This window comes from Podarcis gaigeae (assembly GCF_964106915.1).
Source record: "Podarcis gaigeae genome assembly, chromosome: 17".
NCBI classification, from domain to species: Eukaryota; Metazoa; Chordata; class Lepidosauria; order Squamata; family Lacertidae; genus Podarcis; species Podarcis gaigeae.
In genome coordinates, this window is record NC_139694.1 from 1038283 (window position 1) to 1058548 (window position 20266).

Here is a 20266-nt window from a genome sequence, read left to right on the forward strand (position 1 = left end):
TTGTGGCCAGAATTGGCTACCTGTGGTCAAAACCACACAGGGTTCATATCTTTCATCTGGTGGGTTGTTGTTTTTACAGCAGCTGGGTTCTTTAAATGCTTTACAGTAAAATGCAGCAACATGGACTGCAAGAGCCCCTGTCATTTGAAGTGTGGCGGGTGGCTATGAGATGGAGGTGAACCTTCTTGACTATGGTATCGGAACCATGGAACTGCCTGTTCCAGAATGAGGTCTTGTGGCCCCCTGCTTACCAGCGGCAGGTGGAAGCCTTTTCATCTCAAATACCCCTCGGTTCTTCGCTAGAGTCCCTGTCTTTCCTTCCTCACCTTCCTCGTTTTTATGAATTGTAACTTATCGGTTTTTATTGCTTCCCAGATAAATTATAATGCCAGATGGGATGTGTGTGTTTTTGTGTGTGACACCTGGAAGGAGAAGTTCCTTACATAAATGACCCTGCATGAAATACCTTTGTGCGAATGACGTTCTTGTCGCTTTCAATCTCAGGCATGGTGTCAAAGTCGCTTTCCTCTTCCACGGAGCTGTCTGTGTCAGAGCCACGGCGAGGCCTGCGCTCCAGAGACAGCTGCTGGCCTCCACTGGAGCTTGACTCATCTGGAAAGAAAACAGGAATATTTAAAGTACGAGATGCCTCTCTCAGGAGTATCAACCTCTTGGCTTAATGCACTGCCAAATAATAATAATAATAATGATGATGATGATGATGATGATGATGATGGCATGTATTATTGGAACAAGACTAAGTGGACGAGCAAGACCTCCTCATGATGAGGAAAAACATCAAGCTACAGAGGAAGTTGTCCAAACTTGTATAACTGATGTTGCTTTTCTTATATTTCACGACATAGATGCACTGTATTGCAAGCATTTAACTCATAATAATAATTTGCAGAATGAGGTGTTCTGCTCTTTCGTTGCTTATCTGTACCAGCTGTTTTCTTGGGTGTCTGCATCTCACCTGTTACAGATAGGTAGCCGTGTTGGTCTGCCATAGTCAAAACAAAAAAAATTCCTTCCAGTAGCACCTTAAAGACCAACTAAGTTAGTTCTTGGTATGAGCTTTCGTGTGCATGCACACTTCTTCAGATACCAATCTGAAGAAGTGTGCATGCACACGAAAGCTCATACCAAGAACTAACTTAGTTGGTCTTTAAGGTGCTACTGGAAGGAATTTTTTTTTGCATCTCACCTCACATCCTATTTCAACAAGTAATAATAATCATCATAATAATTTGTTATTATTTATACCCCATCCATCTAGCTGGGTTTCCCCAGCCACTCCGGGTGGCTCCCAACAGAATATTAAAACATGATAAAACATCAATCATTAAAAGCTTCCCCTATAGAGGGTTGGCTTCAGATGTCTTCTAAATGTCAGGTAGTTGTTTTTCTCTTTGACAACTGATGGGAGGGTGTTCCACAGGGTGGGTGCCACTACCGAGAAGGCCCTCTGCCTGGTTCCCTGTAACTTCACTTCTCGCAGTGAGGGAACCGCCAGAAGGCCCCCGGAGCTGGACCTCAGTGTCCGGGCTGAATGATGGGGGTGGAGACGCTCCTTCAGATATACTGGACTGAGGCCGTTTAGGGCTTTAAAGGTCAGCACCAACACTTTGAATTGTGCTCAGAAATGTACTGGGAGCCAATGAGGTCTTTCAGGAGCAGTGTTCTGTGGTCTTGGTGGCCACTCCCAGTCCACAGTCTAGCTGCCGCATTCTGGATTAATTTTAGTTTCTGAGTCACTTTCAAAGGTAGCCCCAAAAGTACTCTCATGGTTCCACATCTTGCCATCACATACTTTAACTAACTGTTCTAATGTAACTTTACTACCAGCTTTATAAGCCACAGAGATATATCTAGCTGTGCCTTTGCAATTCCAGAGTTACTTTACCAATAGCGCCATAGCTGCTTCCCTCCGGAGTACTGGCAGTGATCGGATGAGAGGAGGCCACAGTCCCAGACCCTGCAATGGGAACAAACATGTGAATAGCCTTCATCAGACTTGTCAAAAGTCCCCACAGACTTGGCAGGGAATCTCCTCCTTGGAATGGAGAGCAGGGGCTTCCTATTCTATGGGCCTCTGGCACTGATGGGAAGGAGCTTGAGGAACGGAGGTTGCTCATGGAAGAGGTGAAGAATAGTAGGCTTGTTAGCACATTTGCTTCTGTCTGAAGCCACAGGGAGCCACCACGGGAACCAGAGAATGCTAACACATCCCCCAACTTTCATCCCCAGCCCACCCAGCCCCCAAGACAGGGCTTGCCCAATGCATTTTGGCACCTGAGGTGCATTTTGGCACCGCTAGGGAAGAAGGGGTGAGGGAAGATCAAGAACAAGTAGGGAAGAAATATCAACATTGGGATTTGCTCCCCCTGTGGATTCTCCCACTGCTTGTGATAGCCGCCTCCCCTTGCCTCATGGGTGGGCCGGCACTGCCCCACTTGCAGTGCTTTCCCCCCCTAAAAAAAATGTTTAGGGGTACTGTCATTTTCCTACTCATGTTGAAATACTGCCCTTCAATGAGGCCAAACTTAGATTCACAAAATGTTTAGGAGTCTGCGTCTCTCCAGGAAAAAGCACTGCCCACTCACACCTCAGTATTGTACATGTGGATATACCTGGTATGTCACTGCATAAATTATCAGTTCTGAGTAAGAATGCTTTACGAGAGCAGCTGAGACATCAAACAGGAGACATTTGCAGGAGGCTCGTTTCAAATAAGTCTCCTCCGGCAAACTGGCAGAATGTACAACCAGTGTTTGCTTAACAAGGTGTGATGAAGCAAAACTGGTTTCTGCAGCCCATCGTCCTTAATGTAAGCGATGGGAGGAACCCAAAGAATGGAACAATCAGAGGGTGAGGTTACAAAAGGAAAAAGGTCAACAAAGCCCAGCTGGATTGCACGGGAAAGGGGAACAGGTGGCCTATAACGTTTAGTAATGCATGCCATTCGCAAAGTGAGCAGTCAAGCATTATAGAAGGAATAGAGGACTTATTGGCCTTCCAGATGCTAATGGACTACCATTTACTGCAGGAAGCATGGCCGTTGGGCAGGGACGGGGAGAGTTATTTCAAATGCTGAAACGCTATGAATACATTGTTTTGATTTCTGTTGTAGGTCAGTACGTATTGGGATTCCCTTTACTTCCCATCTTCAGTTGAGACTGACAACGCTGACACTTATGTAGCCAAAAAGGAATGGTGAATACTGGAAAAAGAGGGTGGAGGAAGACATACACAGTTCCAAAAATTATAGTGAGAAATACTTCATTGTCTGGACAGGTAACTTCTTGGTTCACACACACACACACAAATATTTTTAAATGTCCCCAGGGACAAATAAATCCATCAAGAAATCCAAGGTTTTAATATGGTAGAGATTAGCAGCACTCCTAAAAACAAGACAAAAAACCAGCAGGTAACACTAAAAAGTCCCTGCTCTTTATTAGTTCTTATTTAGGGTAAACCATTTTTACAAAGAACTTTGCTCATGTAAATGCAGTTTAAATTGTATGTTGGAAGGGTGAGAGTGTGATGGGCCTTCAGTTCACAGGTCAGTCTCTGAATGGTTTACAACACCCCTGCAGTGTTTCCTCACCGTGTGTGTGTGTGTGTGTGTGTGTGTGTGTGTGTGTTAGATAGGACTCCTGCAGTGGGCAGGAGGTTGGATCCAGTAACCCATGAAGTGCCTTCCAGGTCTGTGATATAAGAAGAGTATACTAGAAGGTTACCATCATCAGGACTGTGTCCGGCAATTGAAGGCTTCCTATGGTTCCTGCAATCAAGCACAAACATGGCTACTTATCCATCAGGCTACGCAGCTATTCCCCTCATCTGTGAGATGTCCAGTGCCATCGTCCACATATGCTTTACAAAGCAGAGAAATTTGATTCTAGATACCATGCGAACCAAAGTCCTGGTGGATTATTTCCTGGTTTTTTTTAACATCACATGGGATAACCAAAAGAAAATGCTCTCCTGTAGGAGGCACTGGAGAAGCAGAAGCAGGACGCTGGAATATCTATTTGTAAAGGCCCATCTTCCTTCATGCACAGAATTTTCTTCCTACACTACAAACCAGGGGCAATCATTTCATCTAGAAACCATGGTAAAATGGAAAGGATATGAGCCAAAAGAACACATTTGGGTGCAAAACAAATCCTTTTTCCAGGAAGAGGAATGAAGCATGGGTAAAAGTGTGGAGAGATATTTTTTTTGGGGGGGGGGTGCTTTCTCTTTTGTGCAGGGAGGAATTATGGGAGGAATCAAGAAGCTCCCTAGGTGGAAGGTCACATGCAAAGAAGATGACGTTGCAGTCAAAGAGGAAGTGGCAAAAAGGAAAGAGAGTACAAAGAGTGCCAAGCTAATTTATACCAGTCTTTAAAGGGAGGGCAACTTCTTTGGCCACTCTTCTCCTGACTTCCTGCAGGGTCAGGCATGTCAGTAAATGGAAAATGAGGCAGCTGGCTTGCCCTCCATGCAGCCACTGCTGAATGCTTCACCCACCTGACGTAGTGCACAAATGCAACCACCAGCGCGCCCAGATAGAATGAGAAGAAACTCAGAAAGCTGAAAAGGATGGCGTTCACATAAACAGAACCTAGGAGAAGGAAAAAGGATCTGCCATCAGCATATGAAGAGGATGAACCCATAAGTCCATCCCTCTGCCCTTAGGCTGCTCTTGCTCCTAAAACGGTAGCACAAATGTTTTCACTCTCTCTAAAGCCTTGCTGCAGCAGACCAGGTGTGCCACGTTCTATTTTGAGGTGAGCTGGGAAAATGTTGCCCCTAGCTGTTGCCCTGCCCCCTTGCTGCCTCCCCACCACTCCGACCTGGGCGGCGGCGGCGGCGACTTCTGGTGAGATCTTGCGAGATTTCACTGAAGTCCCCCAAGATTTCATTGAGATCTCCTTGAAAGCGGAACAGTTCTGTGAAAACCAGCCATTTTGTACTAATTTTTTAAAGATCCTATTATTATTATTATTATTATTATTATTATTATTATTATTATTTTGAATTTATACACCGCCCTATACCTGCAGGTCTCAGGGTGGTTCACAGAACAAAATCAAAATATAAAACCACAAAATATGTAATCGAAATAAAAACACCAACCCAATACCCCCCCAAAACCCCACATTTTAAAAAGGCATGGGATGCATTAGAACTTTCTAGACTCCTCCTGTCTACAGGGACATTGTTCCCAAATAGTTTACTTCTCTTTCTGAGGCTTATCCTAAGAAGAAGTTAACATTATAGCCAGATACCTTTAATGGAGGGCACAACTGTCACTTCCAGACTCTTCATCCGCTGCAGGTTCCAGGTGTAGTTAGCCTTTCCTAGAGGAAGAAGATTGCAGGGTGGGAATTTTTTGTGGCCTTGGTCATGCAACAGCAGTTTAGGCTATTCTGGGCAGAACATGTTGGGGTGCTGTATAACCCCCCACTCACTTGGAGACCTCTCCAAGATGCAGCACAGGAATTGTTGTACAGTACTCTGGTATTTTTGAATGAAACTGCTTTCATAATTTTTCAAGAAAAGCAGGAAATGAATGAATGAATGAAATCAACAAATGCTAGATCAATTACAAGAACCCGTATGATTTCAAAGAACGAATTTATTCAATGTGCACTTAAGACTTTTTGGAAAAATTTAACTAATTTCCCCCCCAATTACTAAAAGTACTCTCAACTTTTTTCATATGCAAAATTCAAGCAACTACTGCTGATGGGTGCTATGCAGAATTTTTTTTGTTAGATTTGAGTTTTGCTGTGAAATTTGTCATTTTGGGAGGTCTGAAAATGCACATTAAACCCTTGACTTTCCACCCTTTAATTTATCTGTCTATCGATCTATCTATCTATGCGTGCAACTGTGTGCAGCTATTGTTCCCATAATCCACTACTGCTTAGGGAACAAAAATGATAGAACACACTGAAGAGGCAACTGGGCAATATTCCTTTGAACTTTGATACATATCAAAGGCAGGATCACATTGAAAGTTATGTGGTGCAGATGATATCATCTCTTGATAAGAACTCTTGTCAGATATTATTTATAGGGTTCGTAAGTTGATGCCCAACCTGGGAAGCTCCTTCCTTCTTTTCACAGCTGCTTGCTGGGCTTCTCTAGGATCCAACGACATTTAGACAACTGATGAAATTTCATACGGACATTGCCATTGCAGTCTAAGTGTGTCCAAGATGGTGCCTTATGAATAGGCTGCTTTCCCCAACCATATTGGTTCCAGTCCTCTTACCTCGAATGGAGGAAGGTATCGATCCCCCGCAGGCATAGTCCTCAGGCTTTATGACAAATACAACAAAGAACTGCATGCTTGGGAAGTCCTTTTTCTGCATAAGACAAGAAGCAAAATTCATCTTTAAGACCGAGTCTTTCAACAAATGAGAGGATCTCTGTAGTTCTGTAGAAACTTGGAGAGGGTCACAGAACCTTTCTCCATCTATTGTACATCCCTGTCTTAAGCTCAACATTTTTGAACCTAGAGCTGCCTGTGGCTAGAATAATAAAGTGAAAAGGGGAAAACAGGGAAATGGCTTAATGGATAGAATAAGCAACTCACCTGCACGGTGATGGCTGCCTGTTTTGTCATGGATTGGTAAACGCCATTAAATTCCACATTATGGTCCAAATCATAAACTGGACACTGCAACAGAGAGACATTGCTTGTTAAAGAGTTGTCTTAGGTTCTCTCTTAAAGTTACCTTGCACAAATCTTTTCCTGAACTGCAATTTTGCACTGTACAATATACACCATATATTTTTCTCAATATTGAGGGCAGATGCCGTTTAATGTGGCAGCCTCCAGTCTCTACCAGTGTCTCCTATTACTTTGTGAAAAAGCTCAGTAAGTATCCCCTCAAAAACCCTCAATGCACATGGGATTGTTTGCCCTTTATTTTCAGTTCCTATTTGTACTGTCTTGACCTGCCCTGAATTCATTACTCCCCTTAAACATGACTGCTTTTCATCGAAAGCCAACTTCTGTATTTTAAAACATTACGTGTTAATTCCAGCTGACCAAGAGCAATCGACTTTCACGAGTCTGGAAGAAACTGAATACAGCTCACAAACAGTGTGGTAGCTTGGGGAGGGGCTAGCCAGTTCTTTTGTATAATATTTTTTCTTTTTGGTTTTACAGATATTAATTTATAACAATCCAAATTACATATCCATATTTAGAGTTTCCTCCAAATCTCTGGACTTCCCACCTTCCCTTCCATGGGTCCTATTGTACACTTTCTTAACTGCGTATTTTTCCACAATCCATATTTTGTATCTTTCCATCTTATCCATAATATTTGTATTAGTAAGATCCTGCTAGTGTTTTCATCTGTTTACAGTGACCTCTTCGATAAATTATAAATTTCCCCCATTCTTTATTGAAGTTTAGGTCTTCCAGTCAGTTTTGCCATTTCAGCATGGTCCAACAGCTTGATTTGCCATTCCTCTCTGGTAGGGACTTTATCTTCTTTCCATCTCTGGGCAAATAGCATCCCTGCGGCTGTTGTTGCATACATGTGCAACAATAGCCAGTTCTTTTACCCCAGGTGAAGCCCGGGTGAAGGCTCCCAGCCTGTGTGTGTATGTATGCAAATGCACGTGGAGGGGTGCCAAACTGGGTCTTTGACCCGGGGGAAATAAAGCCTAATTTTGCCCCTGTCACAAGCCATTCCCCTGACCAGTGACCACAAACACACCTAAGCATATTCTCACCATTTGGCATGAGACCTCGGTTCAAAACATTTAGATCTTAAAAGCCCACACAAAGCTCCCAGTACCTGAGACATAGTTACTGATGCGCAATGCTAAGCCTGGGAAAGTCACACCAAAATGTTCTACCAGGCTATTACAGCCCTTCTGTATGACCCAGCCTCCTGGAGCTTACCACAATATCCTGGATGGAGACAACGGAGCACGGGTAGACTGTCTCAGAAGTCACTCTAACTATGACAGAATCCACATCTGGAGGGAACTTGTACAGAAAATACTATGGAAAGAAGGAAAGGATTTTAAGGTTCTTTCTTGTCATGCGCTAAAAACATCCTTATGTCATGAGAAAAGCCATGCCCACTGGAGAGCCCAAATTCACAGGAGGAATTAAAGGGAGTACAACCTGTCTGCCCGCATTGGGCGCCAAGCTGAGAGGGCACCTCAGGGGACACTGCAACAATGAGAAGCAACAGAAGGCGAGAGGTGGAGGGGCACCAAATTTGGGCTTTGTACAGGGCACCGCTGAAATTTTAAAGCCCAAAGTCCGCTACGGCCAACTTAAGCAAGTCCCTCGTCGCAGAGCATTGGTCTGAAGGCACATGGCACAGTGTGCTGAAGGGAAGCGAGTCTGAACCTCCTCAGTGCTCAGAAGGAAGACTCCCTGGGCACCCTGCCTTGAGTTCCAACATAGAGGAAAGGTTGAATTTCACAAGAAATAAATACTGAGATCTATCATGGCTTGGAGAAGATAGAAAACAGCCTTGTACCCGATTTTCCCTTTCCCTCCCTCCATCTCATTAGGGCACACCATTGTTGTCATGACACACAAATTGAACCTCCCCCTTACCAACTGTTGCACAAGGCTCAGTTTAAATGACAGCTGAGTGGCATGGGCATTGCCACTGTGAGCCATGCCCACCAGCCGTTGTCCAATCAGCATCCATCACAGGCAAGGGTCAGACCCATGTGGCTGGAGACTTAAATGTGACTGTAGCAATTCAAGAGTGACCATGGTAGTGGCAACTTTCACACTGCCAAACTGTGGTTGGGCTCAGCCCCAGTTAAGCAGTATGAAGAGTATGAAAGCTGTTTATTTCCTCGGTATTGACTGTAAAACCTCAGAGCGGTTACATGGTGGCAAACATAGATTAAACTGCATGCACATGTGGCAAGGAGTTGCAGCCGCTCCCAGGCTCCATCAAGGCTCCTCTTTGGTTTACGCAGCTGAAAAACATTCACCATTCACTCACACATTGGCAACTGCACAATAACATAAACTATGCATTGTGTTGGCTGCCGCTCTGGCCTCCTTTGAGAAGAAGGGCAGGATAGGAATTTAAAATAAAATAATAGTAATAATAATGGCCATAAATCTCCTTGTTTGTAGTGCACCTGTCCTTTGTACCCATCTTCACAGGGTCAAAAAGCTTACTGTTACAGTCATCTCTTGTTGAATGAGCTCAGCCTGTGTTTTGGCAAAAAAAAATCCTAGCAGACACCATTCCGAAAACCAGAAAAACCAGTTCCTCAAAGATTCTCATTACTGTGGCCTAGGAGGACTGCAGTGTAGTCATTTCACAAATGCTTCCACTAGCCAGTGGGGGAAATAATAGGAACCTTTCTATTTATTTATCGTTGGCATTAATGAGCTGCTTCTCTGCTAAAAGTACCCCTAACACTACTGCAATAAAGTAAAAAGAGGTGAAAAGGGTGGGGTGGGGTCTGGGCTGAGGCTGAAGGTTAATTGAGGAAAGGGATGGAGGAAAGTCCATCGACATAGTTGCATCCAGAAATGATACATCTTTGAAAAGATAACTCACAAGGTGCTTGTCCTCACACTCAGGTAACCAAGCTCAGATACAAATCTTTAAAAGCAGAGCAAACCAAAACAGGATGTTAAGTATGTAGGAATTCCTCATGCAAGATTTGGTAAACAGAGTCAAGACTGTTACGCCTAAAGATGGCGGAAGCTTGAAAGAGGTGCTTGAATTCCACTACGGTCCAAGAGTCATTGCTTTTTGTGTGCTCCCTTTTACTGAAGGAGCTGCTTCTTAATACATTTGCCCTTGTCCGCTATCAGTCCCATAACCTGGTGCCTTTCAACTAAGCAAATAGCTTCTCTCCCTTAGCAAATCAAACAAGAAGTGGACTTTGCAGCCATGGGTAAAAATGAACAACAATGTTCGAAGGGAGGACGGGACACTTATATGGGACTGAAATACTTCTGTTCACAATGTACAAAGATTATCCTCTCTACCATCTCTGCCACTTTTCATAGCTATGGTGTTTTGATTCAGAACTCCGCAAGTGTGTGAAATGTGGCAGGAAAAGGAAGGGACATAATTTGCCAACAGAAGGGGAGGGATGGGACACTGTGGCCAGAAGCATGACTCACAGAGGCCAGGCTCCAGCATCTTACCTCCTGGGCAACCAAGGTAAGTTGTCTGCTGAAGATGCAGACTGAACTATGCTCCTCAGTGGTGCCAACTTAGGGCGTCATTGCAAGCCCCACCAGCTGATTCAGAACCTCATCAGAAAACCCAGTGTCAATGCAGCCCCATCTACTGCAACAAAACAATGAGCTGCAGCAGGGCCCACTATTCAGTCTGAACATTTCATAGACTCAGAAAATCCTGCTAGGCTGAGCTCCTGCTCACCACCACTCCTCACACAAGCCACCACTTCTTGCAAGGTGATGATGATGATGATGGTGATAATTTATTATTTATACCCCACCTATCTGGCTGGGTTTCCCCAGCCACTCTGGGCGGCTTCCAACAAAACACTAAAATACAATAACCTATTAAACATTGAAAAGCTTCCCTAAACAGGGCTGCCTTCAGATATCTTCTAAAAGTCTGGTAGTTGTTTTTCTCTTTGACATCTGATAGGAGGGCGTTCCACAGGGCGGGTGCCACTACCGAGAAGGCCCTCTGCCTGGTTCCCTGTAACTTGCCTTCTCGCAACAAGGGAACCACCAGAAGGCCCTCGGCACTGGACCTCAGTGTCCGGGCAGAACAACAACAACAATTTATTATTTATACCTCACCCATCTGGCTGGGTTTCCCCAGCCACTTTGGAGGGCTCACAACAGATTAAAAACAGAATACAACATCAGGCATTAAAAACTTTCCTAAACAGGGCTGCCTTTAGATGTCTCATAAAAGTCAGATACGTAGTTGTTTATTTCCTTGACATCTGATGGGCGCGCATTCTACAGGGCGGGTGCCACCACCAAGAAGGCCCTCTGCCTGGTTCCCTGTAACCTCCCATCTCACAGTGAGGGAGCTGCCAAAAGGCCCTCGAGGCTGGACCTCAGAGTCCGGGCAGAATGATGGGGATGGAGATGCTCCTTCAGGTATACTGGGCCGAGGCAGTTTAGGGCTTAGAATGCACTGCTTGCTAATGATTTGTTCCTTGGGACATGGCCTCCCCGTGCACCTCGACAGGCAAAGAGCCTGGTAGAAGTATGCAACACAATATAATTTTTTTCAATGGCCACAAGTAATGCCCTCTGCTGTCCTGGACGGGCGCTATAACAGGATTCTGTACACAGATGGATTTTGTATTTGTGGGCAACCACAGCTGAAGGACATCCAGCACTATTTATTACATTGCCCACTATATATAGAAGCTAGGGAACACTTTGTAAATGCCTTGTTTGTCCAGAAAAGCCACCTTCCCCACCCACGGAGAGTGTGCTATGGCTGCTCAGTGTTGCTAATGCTCCAGCGACTCAAACTGTGGCCCTGTTTGCACTGGCGGCAAGAAAGATCAGGAAGAAGAACCTGGACAAAACTGAAGTAAACTGTGAGGGAGATTCAGAGGTCTAAATAGGAAAATACTGTATGTTGTGTGAAGTCCCCACTCTACAAATCATTTAGTAATGCATCTACATTTTATTATTTTGATGGTTCAGGCAGTGGCTCTGTTTTTTATATATAATATAGATATTTCTTCTCCTGGTAGTGTTTGTATGGTTTTGTTATGGCATTTGGCTAGTACAATAAAGCTTATTTACCATATTTTTCCATGTATAAGATGCCCCGATGTATAAGGTAACCCCCCCTTTTTTACCCAAAATTTAAAAAATCATTATTTTAGGGTTGCCCTATCTCTAGAAATGAAAACCCGGACAATCAGAAGCGGCAGAAAGTTGTTGATCCAGACATTTGCTAAAGAATGAACAAATCCCACCAGCGGTCAGCCTGTAATGGTTGGTGGAACTGGTTCCAGCAGCTTCTTCATGGCAGCTGCAGGAAGGTAAATAGTGTGTGTGTGTGTGTGTGTGTGTGTTTGAAATCCCATACATTCACCATCTTTGTATAAGACCACCCCCAATTTTTGACTATTTTTTTTAGCAGAAAATATCATCTTATACATGGGAAAATACAGTACTTACAATGGCCACAAGATAATGTTTTTCTGGTATTGTGCAATTAGGGCATATCAGCATCTTAAGAAAGGAGACATAGTGATCCTAATAGTCAAACTACTAATTATACTCACTTGCCACTGCAGGGGGGGGGGAATGTATAATCTATACTTAGCACCCAGTACTCTTAACTTACCTGCGGTTGGGAAGGGCTGGCACTGAAGCTAAAAGGAGTGTTCAACCTGAAAACATAGGAGGGGGAAAGATTAGTATGGATGCCAACATAAAACCCAAAATACACCGGAACGTTGGCAGGAAGAAGGTTTTTGAAGGTAAAGCCCATCATAGGAGCCAACTCCAGGGGGCCATGGGTGTTTAAAGGTAAAGGTAAAGGTACCCCTGCCCGTACGGGCCAGTCTTTACAGACTCTGGGGTTGTGCGCCCATCTCACTCAAGAGGCCAGGGGCCAGCGCTGTCCGGAGACACTTCCGGGTCACGTGGCCAGCGTGACAAAGCTGCATCTGGCAAGCCAGAGCCGCACACGGAAACGCCGTTTACCTTCCCGCTGGTAAGCGGTCCCTATTTATCTACTTGCACCCGGAGGTGCTTTCGAACTGCTAGGTTGGCAGGCGCTGGGACCGAGCAGCGGGAGCGCACCCCGCTGCAGGACTCACAATAATATAATTGTGGGGGCCAGGCACCTGCAAAGTCAATGAGAAAAGCTGGCAGGTATTTCCCCCGCTCATCAGTTCATTTGGTATATAAAGGTAAAGGTAAAGGTACCCCTTCCCGTACGGGCCAGTCGTGTCCAACTCTAGGGTTGTGCGCCCATCTCACTTAAGAGGCCGGGAGCCAGCACTGTCCGCAGACACTTCCGGGTCACGTGGCCAGCGTGACAAAGCTGCTCTGGCGAACTGGCACCAGCGCAGCACACGGAAATGCCGTTTACCTTCCCGCTAGAAAGCGGTACCTATTTATCTACTTGCACTTAAGGGTGTGTTATGTACTGAATTGAATAGGATCCAAACTGCAGCAGTCTGATTGGTCCTAGAACAATAGGATCCAAAAGGCAGCAGTCTGATTGGTCCTAGAACAATAGGATTCAGAATGCAGCAGTCTGATTGGTCTTAGAACAATGCAGCAGTATGATTGGTTGGCAGGAACCAACCAGTCATGCTCCAGATAGAAGTGAATCCACAACCTGATTGGCTTACAGTAGAATTCCAGAATTAGCCAATCATGTGCAGCCCATTGTGTAAATAATGTATATAAAGCAGAAACTTTGAGGGGACATTCATTCATTCCTCCTCACCACTATGAGCTGAATAAAGAGCATGAAATCACTTTGCGACTCTGAGTATATTTCAGGGTGCTTTCAAACTGCTAGGTGGGCAGGAGCTGGGACCAAAGGACGGGAGCTCACCCTGCAGCGGGGATTCGAACCACCGACCATGCGATTGGCAAGCCCTAGGCACTGAGGTTTTACCCACAGCGCCACCCGCGTCCCCCCCCAAAAAAGCAGAAGCAGGGACCGAGCAACGGGAGCTCATCCCGTCACAGGGATTTGAACCACCGACCTTCTGATCGGCAAGCCCTAGGCTCTGTGGTTTTGACCACAGCGCCACCCGCATCCCTCGTTTGGTATATAGCAGGTGCCAAAGCAAAACTGAGAAGCTGGATTATGAAAGCATCTCTTTCTCCTTGAATCAGATGCCCTGAATTACCCTGTTCATCCTTCATAGAAGAAAGTGATCTCTGAACCTAAGGTCTTTTCCTCAGAGGGGGAAAAGTCAGGCAGTTTCATTGCATGGCTTAAGGCAGGCTTCCTCAACCTCGGCCCTCCAGATGTTTTGGCCTACAATTTCCATGATCCCTAGCTAGCAGAACCAGTGGTCAGGGATGATGGGAATTGTAATCTCAAAACATCTGGAGGGCTGAGGTTGAGGAAGCCTGGCTTAAGACAATAGACCAATCATCAGGTGACTGTGATGGCTTCTTCAGCAGAGATCAAATTACAGATGTTTTGAGGGAAAATCATCCTCTGTTCGATTCAATTTAGTTTCTGTCTGGAAATATAGAGGAACTGCCCCAACTTCCAGTCACTATGTGTCAATCTTGGTTGGAGTAAAAGTGCAAGAGGGAATATGCCAATCCCTCTTTTCCCCATTTGTTTATGATAGCAGTGGTTATAAACGAGTCTCTTACATATGTACGTTATGTATTAAAACATACTCAATGAGTTTGATTGTCCATGAATCTTCCCACCAGACTTGCCACCCTCTGCTTCCACACCGGTTTGGTACACCACACTCTTTGAGAACCACAGATTTGTAGTGATCTGTTTTGTGCTACAAGTCTGTTTCAGCTCTGTAAGCTGCACTAATGTTTTGGAAAGCAGTTACTTCCTTTATCTTTTTGTATGCTTTGTGATAATGGTGTTTGTGTGTTTTAAGGAAATCAAATTACCAATGGCTGAATAAACAAACTCTTAGAAAAGCCAGAAGGGTTTCCATGGATATTCAATAGCACAAGGCAGAAAAGTGAAAATCTCCACATATATAAAGGGGGTGGGTTTCATACATCTGCATTTATAACTGCCCAGCACAAACCCAGTGTGTCAGGACAAGCTAAGACAGATGGGTTGCAAGTTGAAGGTAAACACACACACACACACACACACACACACACACACACACACTTGAGGATCCAACAAAAATTTATCCAAGAGTGAAAAAGAAGTTTCAGGCTTGGACTCTGCCAGAAGAGAGTGATGTGTCCACCAGGAGTGCCAAGTTGTGACTATGGGTGCCCCAGGCCATGGGTGCCATGCAGCGTGCATGGCCCTGACACTGAAATTTGTGAGTGCCTGGCCTCTTCATGGGGAATTTTGTGGGTGCTCGGCCACCCAGGGCCCCAGGGAGTTGGCACCTATGCTGTCCACCAGCTTTCCCTTGCAGCAAGCATGAGAGTGTGGGCTGCAGCAATGAATCTGTCTCCAAGCTGTGCTAACAAGAAGCCAGAGCAACCTGAACCGATTATACCATATCTCAAAGTAGCCTAAGGTCTTCTAGTCACAGTGGTAATACGTATGTGTAACTGACAGCAACTGTGAATGCAGCACAAAAAACACAGACAAGTTCAGAGTCAAAACGTGAACCACTCACATAAGTTGGAAGCTCTTAATCTTGGTGACCTGCAGTCTGTATAGAGCATTATAGGGGGCCATGGAAGCCACATCTACAAATATGATCTGCTCAGAAGGTTCACTGTCAGGTGTGGGCTGTGAAGGGCAGAGGGTACGGCTCACTTCTTGGTAGTTATAACTTCTTTGGTAACTGAAAAAAACAAGAATAAAATCCAGAATTCTTCATACCCAAGAAAAATGACAATGCTAAATTCTAGAGGAACAGCCATGTTGAACCATATTCAGTATGCACTGATGAAAGGTCTATAGGATTTTGCAGGAGCAGCATCATGCCAGCAGAATTGAGACACTGAAGATATCCTTCCATCACTCCACAGATACAATAGGTGGGACCTGTGATGCAATGATATGCTCTCATCCCCTTTTCGATGAAGGGGACTAAATATGGAAAACCTTAAACAGAATAGCATCAAATACACCAAGTCAGGCAATGACAATACCACAACTACTTACAGGCCTCGAAAAATAAGTGGGACCTGCCAGGATAGCACTCCTTTCTGCTGCCGAACTACAAACAAGACTGGATACTGAAGATCTTCAGAGTTACTCTGCACATTAACCCGGACTGCATCCACCTGCAAAGAGAAAAAAATATGTACAAGAACTCACTAATTAAAAACCCACATGACGTCGTCTCCAAGGGGGAGGCAAGAGGAAATGATGCTCCCCCACCCTCTGAACTTGAAGTTCCAGATTTCATTTAAAGAACAACAACCTGTTTCTAGGATCTGTCAAACCTGGGATATGAGGCAAATATTTGCAGGCACCATTCTCCTCATTAGTTTTCTGAGAAACTTGCCTCCGTTTTGCCAATGAACTTGCCATAGACGTTTAATGTGTGCTTACCTGCCCCATGTAACAATCTAATTTGAGAGATAAGGCACGTGGAATATTGTCAGCAGTCTCTCTCATAGCAAATGCCACTTGGCATTCTGCTGGAGTGTCCTGTCCATCCCCCCCCCCGCGTCTTATAAAGATGCCCTCCACGGGGGCGTAGGAAGGCGGGTACGGCCCGCCCCAGGCGTCATACTTGAGGGGTGTGTGTGACAAAAAGGCACACTGTGGGAGGCGGCACAGGGCCTGGCCTGCAGTGCGCCTCAGCCACTCGCCTCTCCTGGGAGTGACGTGGTGGCTCAGGGCCATGCGCTGCCCATAACGGCAGCATAGTGCTTGAATCCGCCAGGCAGGCTCTGTGGGCAGCTCGCCACGCCACCCCCCTGGGCAAACTGCTGCAGCACCCCCATGTGCGGATCACCGTGCCGCCTCCGTGCACGGATTGCCCTGCCCCCATGGGTGGATTGCCCCACCCCTGCCACTCTGTGCCCCGGCCCTTCGTCCAGAGATGGGCAGTAATCATTCCTTGGGGTTGCCCTGACTGCCACTCCTGTTATCTCACATCAAAAGCATCAGAAGGTGTAGCGATAAGCCAAGCTTTTCCTGCTCACAATGTTCAGGAAAAGAGGAAGAATGTAGTCTTGAAATGTAGGAGAACCTGAAGCTGCCTGTCAGCTACAGCCCCAAAACACCCGCAGGGCAGAAGTGGCTCAAGAAGCCAGATGTCCTCATGGCAGATGTCTATTAATGTTGCCATGGCAACACAAGCTATGCGACAAGCATATCTTTCTCTCCTCCATAAAGTTTAATAAAAGCTGGCAAGGCACCCTCAAGTCCAGGATCCATGGGGACAAAATGAAACCTGTGATATTTCACACGTACATTCTCCCTGTCATTCCCACGCTTTGTGCTCTGCACCACGTCAATAGTCGCGACACCCTGAGGCACCCCATAGGCTCGGCACTCAGTGTGGCAGAACTGGTCCCACTGCTCTAAATCTACCTCCTGCCTAGGCCAGAGAAAGGGTGGGGGGATTCTGAAAAAACTTGTAAGCAAGACAAATCCTTTCTCACCAGATCAATGTGGAATTAGAAAGATTAAGAATTGTAATTACCAGGAATTATAAAACCGCAAAGCTTATAAATTTAGCCATTTGTCTTTTTATTTATTTATTTGGAACTTCTATGGCATTCTATCATTCCCATGTTCTCCACAGTCATGAAGTCTGAAAGCTCCCATAATAAAATAAGCCTATATTCTCCGAATATAGGATGTGGCCCACACCAAGGCCTTTTGCTGCCTAAAGCGAGGGGCAACCCCCCACCCCATTCCTCTTGCTGAAGCCAATGAGGTTCACACAGATGAATTTTACTTCCACAGGATCCCATCCTTCATTGCACTCCAAGAGAGGGGAGCAGGAGCCCTTCATAGCACACAGAGATCTGTGCTGCATTAGGGAGGGTGTTTCCCCCCCCCCTCTGTGTGTGTGTGGGGGGGGCTACCACTGCCCCACTCCTTCCAGCAATCACTGCCTCTGGCAATGGCCTCACTCTGTCAGCCCTGAGCTACACAAAAGCTCTGATGCCAGCCACATGAGACTTCTGGTCCATACATTGCCATCTTTTGCACTGAATAATTTTTAAAGAACAGAAGCTCGTATTTTGAATCCTATAGCCCTTCTTTGAGGTGCTAGTTTGCAAACCACCCAGTATCATCGAAACAGCCTGAGATACAAATCATAACACCTCAGCATTCTTTAGCGTGTGTGTGCGTGTGTTGTTGTGTAATATGCATAAAAATGGAAAGTAGATGGTGACCAACCTCCTGGTCATAGCCTCCTTGGTTACCACCTAATGTTTGCTTCTATAAACTACACCATTAAAATATTTTACTGTTGTATCCCTTTACCGGCAGCTAAAGGTAAAGGCAATCACAGCTTTGAAAAGGTGCACCTTATATTGTGCCAATTTGTGACCACTTAAAGCAAAGCTTTATTTGCAAGTTTTCAAAGCCTTCTCAAACTAGAGATGTCTTGGAACTATCATTGCCTGATAAATTTCTATCAGGCAATGCTACGTTTGATATCTTGCATCTATGTCAATGCTTAAAGAGTATATACCCCTCCAGGCTATATACATGTTCTTGAGAATGCAGTCCAGTCCACAACAGAAAAAAGGTTCCCTATCTTTGCATCAAGGCTAAATTTATTTCAGTGTTTCATTAAAGCAGAAAATGCTTTAATATTCAAGAATGGCTCTGAGTATCTGAATGTGTATCTGAAGAAGTGTGCGGGCACACGAAAGCTTATACTCAGAACAAACTTAGTTGTTCTCTAAGGTGCTACTGGACAATTTTTAAATTTATTTAGACTGTGTCAGACCAACACAGCTACCTACTTGGCTCTGAGTATTAAAGTCAAAGATTTGTATCATTTTCACCCCAGAGGTGGGAGAAAAAATGCCCCATGATTCTGGTCTCCTGCTGTGGCTGAGTGGTTAGGAAATGGCTCTGTGGTATCTGCTAGGTAATTTAAATCCCAGGTATGCCCCTCTCTTCTGCCCCTAATATGACTGGGTTTTGTGGGTGTGTGGGTGTGCCAGGAATGTAAAACATGAGTGAAGGCAGTGCTTTTTTCCTAGGAAAAAGGGTGCCAGAAATCACCACCTAAGTCATGTGGGATGTGACATAAGTAGTCAAGCACAACACTTCCTGTTTGCCCAGAGTGGACACACGGGGTTACTCCAGTTCCAGAAGGACTTCCTGTCATACCTGGTCTTGAACTTCCTCCCCCTGCGTGTGATCAGGTAGGTGGGCGTGACCCTGGGAGACCCCATAAGAGGAGCTGGTTGTGCAGCCATCTTCCTCTTCATGCCATGCTACTCTCTTGGTGCCATGCTCTCTTGATACTGATGTATTTTGCTCTCAGCCACCAGGACATGGGCTCATTCCCATATGGGATGAGCTCAAACCTTCTTCTGTAACTCTAAGCTAAAGCCTGCTATCAGAGCTGCCTCTAGGTCCCAGCTCACAGAGGACCAACGCCAGGTTGATGTAATGTACAAAAGTCTTTATTGAAGTTTAGTTTCCATTTCAACGCCAGAGCGTGCAGCCCTACGTCTTAGACCTTAGATCGGCGAAGTCCCGTCTGAATCATCTCCCCTTCCGCACCAGTTTAAGATCCTAGCCCTGCTCCACCTTCTGCGCTGTTCTCTCCTCCTCTGGGTCCTCCTGCCCACCGGGACATTGCCCTTTCTGGACTCCTCCGACGCTGAGTCGCTTAGCTCCTCCCCCTGCCTCCGGCGGGCTTTAGGACCCGGTTCCCAATCCTCATTCTCTGCTGTCCCGCGCTCCTGTACATTTGAACTTGTTTCTCGCACCAACCCAGTGACCTTTCTCCTAACCGTTACACTGCTTCTATCACTGCTTCCCTCTTCCGTGACACTGGCCGGATCTGACCTCCCCTCCGTTGCCTGACTCTCCGATGGAGGCGTGGTCAGCTCTGCCTCGTCTCCTCTCCCTGGTGGGGAAAGCACTGGCCCCGATACCTGGGACTCTTCCCCCCCACTCTGCTCTGGTGGGGAAGCTGGTCCTGATTTCCAACTACTGCTCTGGGAGTCCCTGCTGCCCCCTTGCTCCTGGGGCATTCCCCTTGGGAACCCCCTGCCCCTGGCCACTGGCGCCCCCTTTTGTGAATCTTCCGATTCGCTGGAGAGGCTCATGGAATCCCTCGGACCACTGTCCCCTCCTACGCTCCCCTCGGATTCCTCCCCCTCGCTCTCCATCTCCCCTCTTCCCTGTGCCTCTGCTCCTGAGCCCCTGACACCTGCCTTCAGGGATCCAACTGTGAACTGAATGTGAGTAAACGTCTTCTTCTTATTTTTTTTAAAAAGCTTCTTGTGTCTATATTCTTTTTAGGAGGGACAAAGGGGTCTTACCGGGAATATACTCCAATATGGACATGCCAGATTGGATTGCTTAACTAAAGAGATTCAAACGAATCTGCAACTAGCTTCCTGCTGTGTACAGAAGGGAATGAACTCTGCTGTATGACTCACTAGCGTGAGTTAGGAAAGATTATATTTAATGAATATATCCTCTCCTAA

General features: G+C 45.7%; 1 protein-coding gene across 2 annotated transcripts in view; it reads right to left on the reverse strand.

Annotated features, from left to right (window-relative positions):
- SIDT1 (SID1 transmembrane family member 1) overlaps positions 1-20266 on the reverse strand; it is a 44327-nt gene that overhangs the window by 21246 nt on the left and 2815 nt on the right. For both annotated transcript variants that reach the window (XM_083718821.1, XM_083718820.1), the window contains exons 2-12: positions 15783-15904; positions 15289-15459; positions 12321-12366; positions 7925-8026; positions 6599-6682; positions 6275-6368; positions 5283-5354; positions 4522-4615; positions 3747-3790; positions 1907-1978; positions 467-612 (exon numbers count right to left, since the gene is read on the reverse strand). In XM_083718821.1, coding sequence (XP_083574947.1) covers positions 467-612; positions 1907-1978; positions 3747-3790; positions 4522-4615; positions 5283-5354; positions 6275-6368; positions 6599-6682; positions 7925-8026; positions 12321-12366; positions 15289-15459; positions 15783-15904 — 1047 coding nt within the window. The remainder of the gene's footprint in view (positions 1-466; positions 613-1906; positions 1979-3746; positions 3791-4521; positions 4616-5282; positions 5355-6274; positions 6369-6598; positions 6683-7924; positions 8027-12320; positions 12367-15288; positions 15460-15782; positions 15905-20266) is intronic.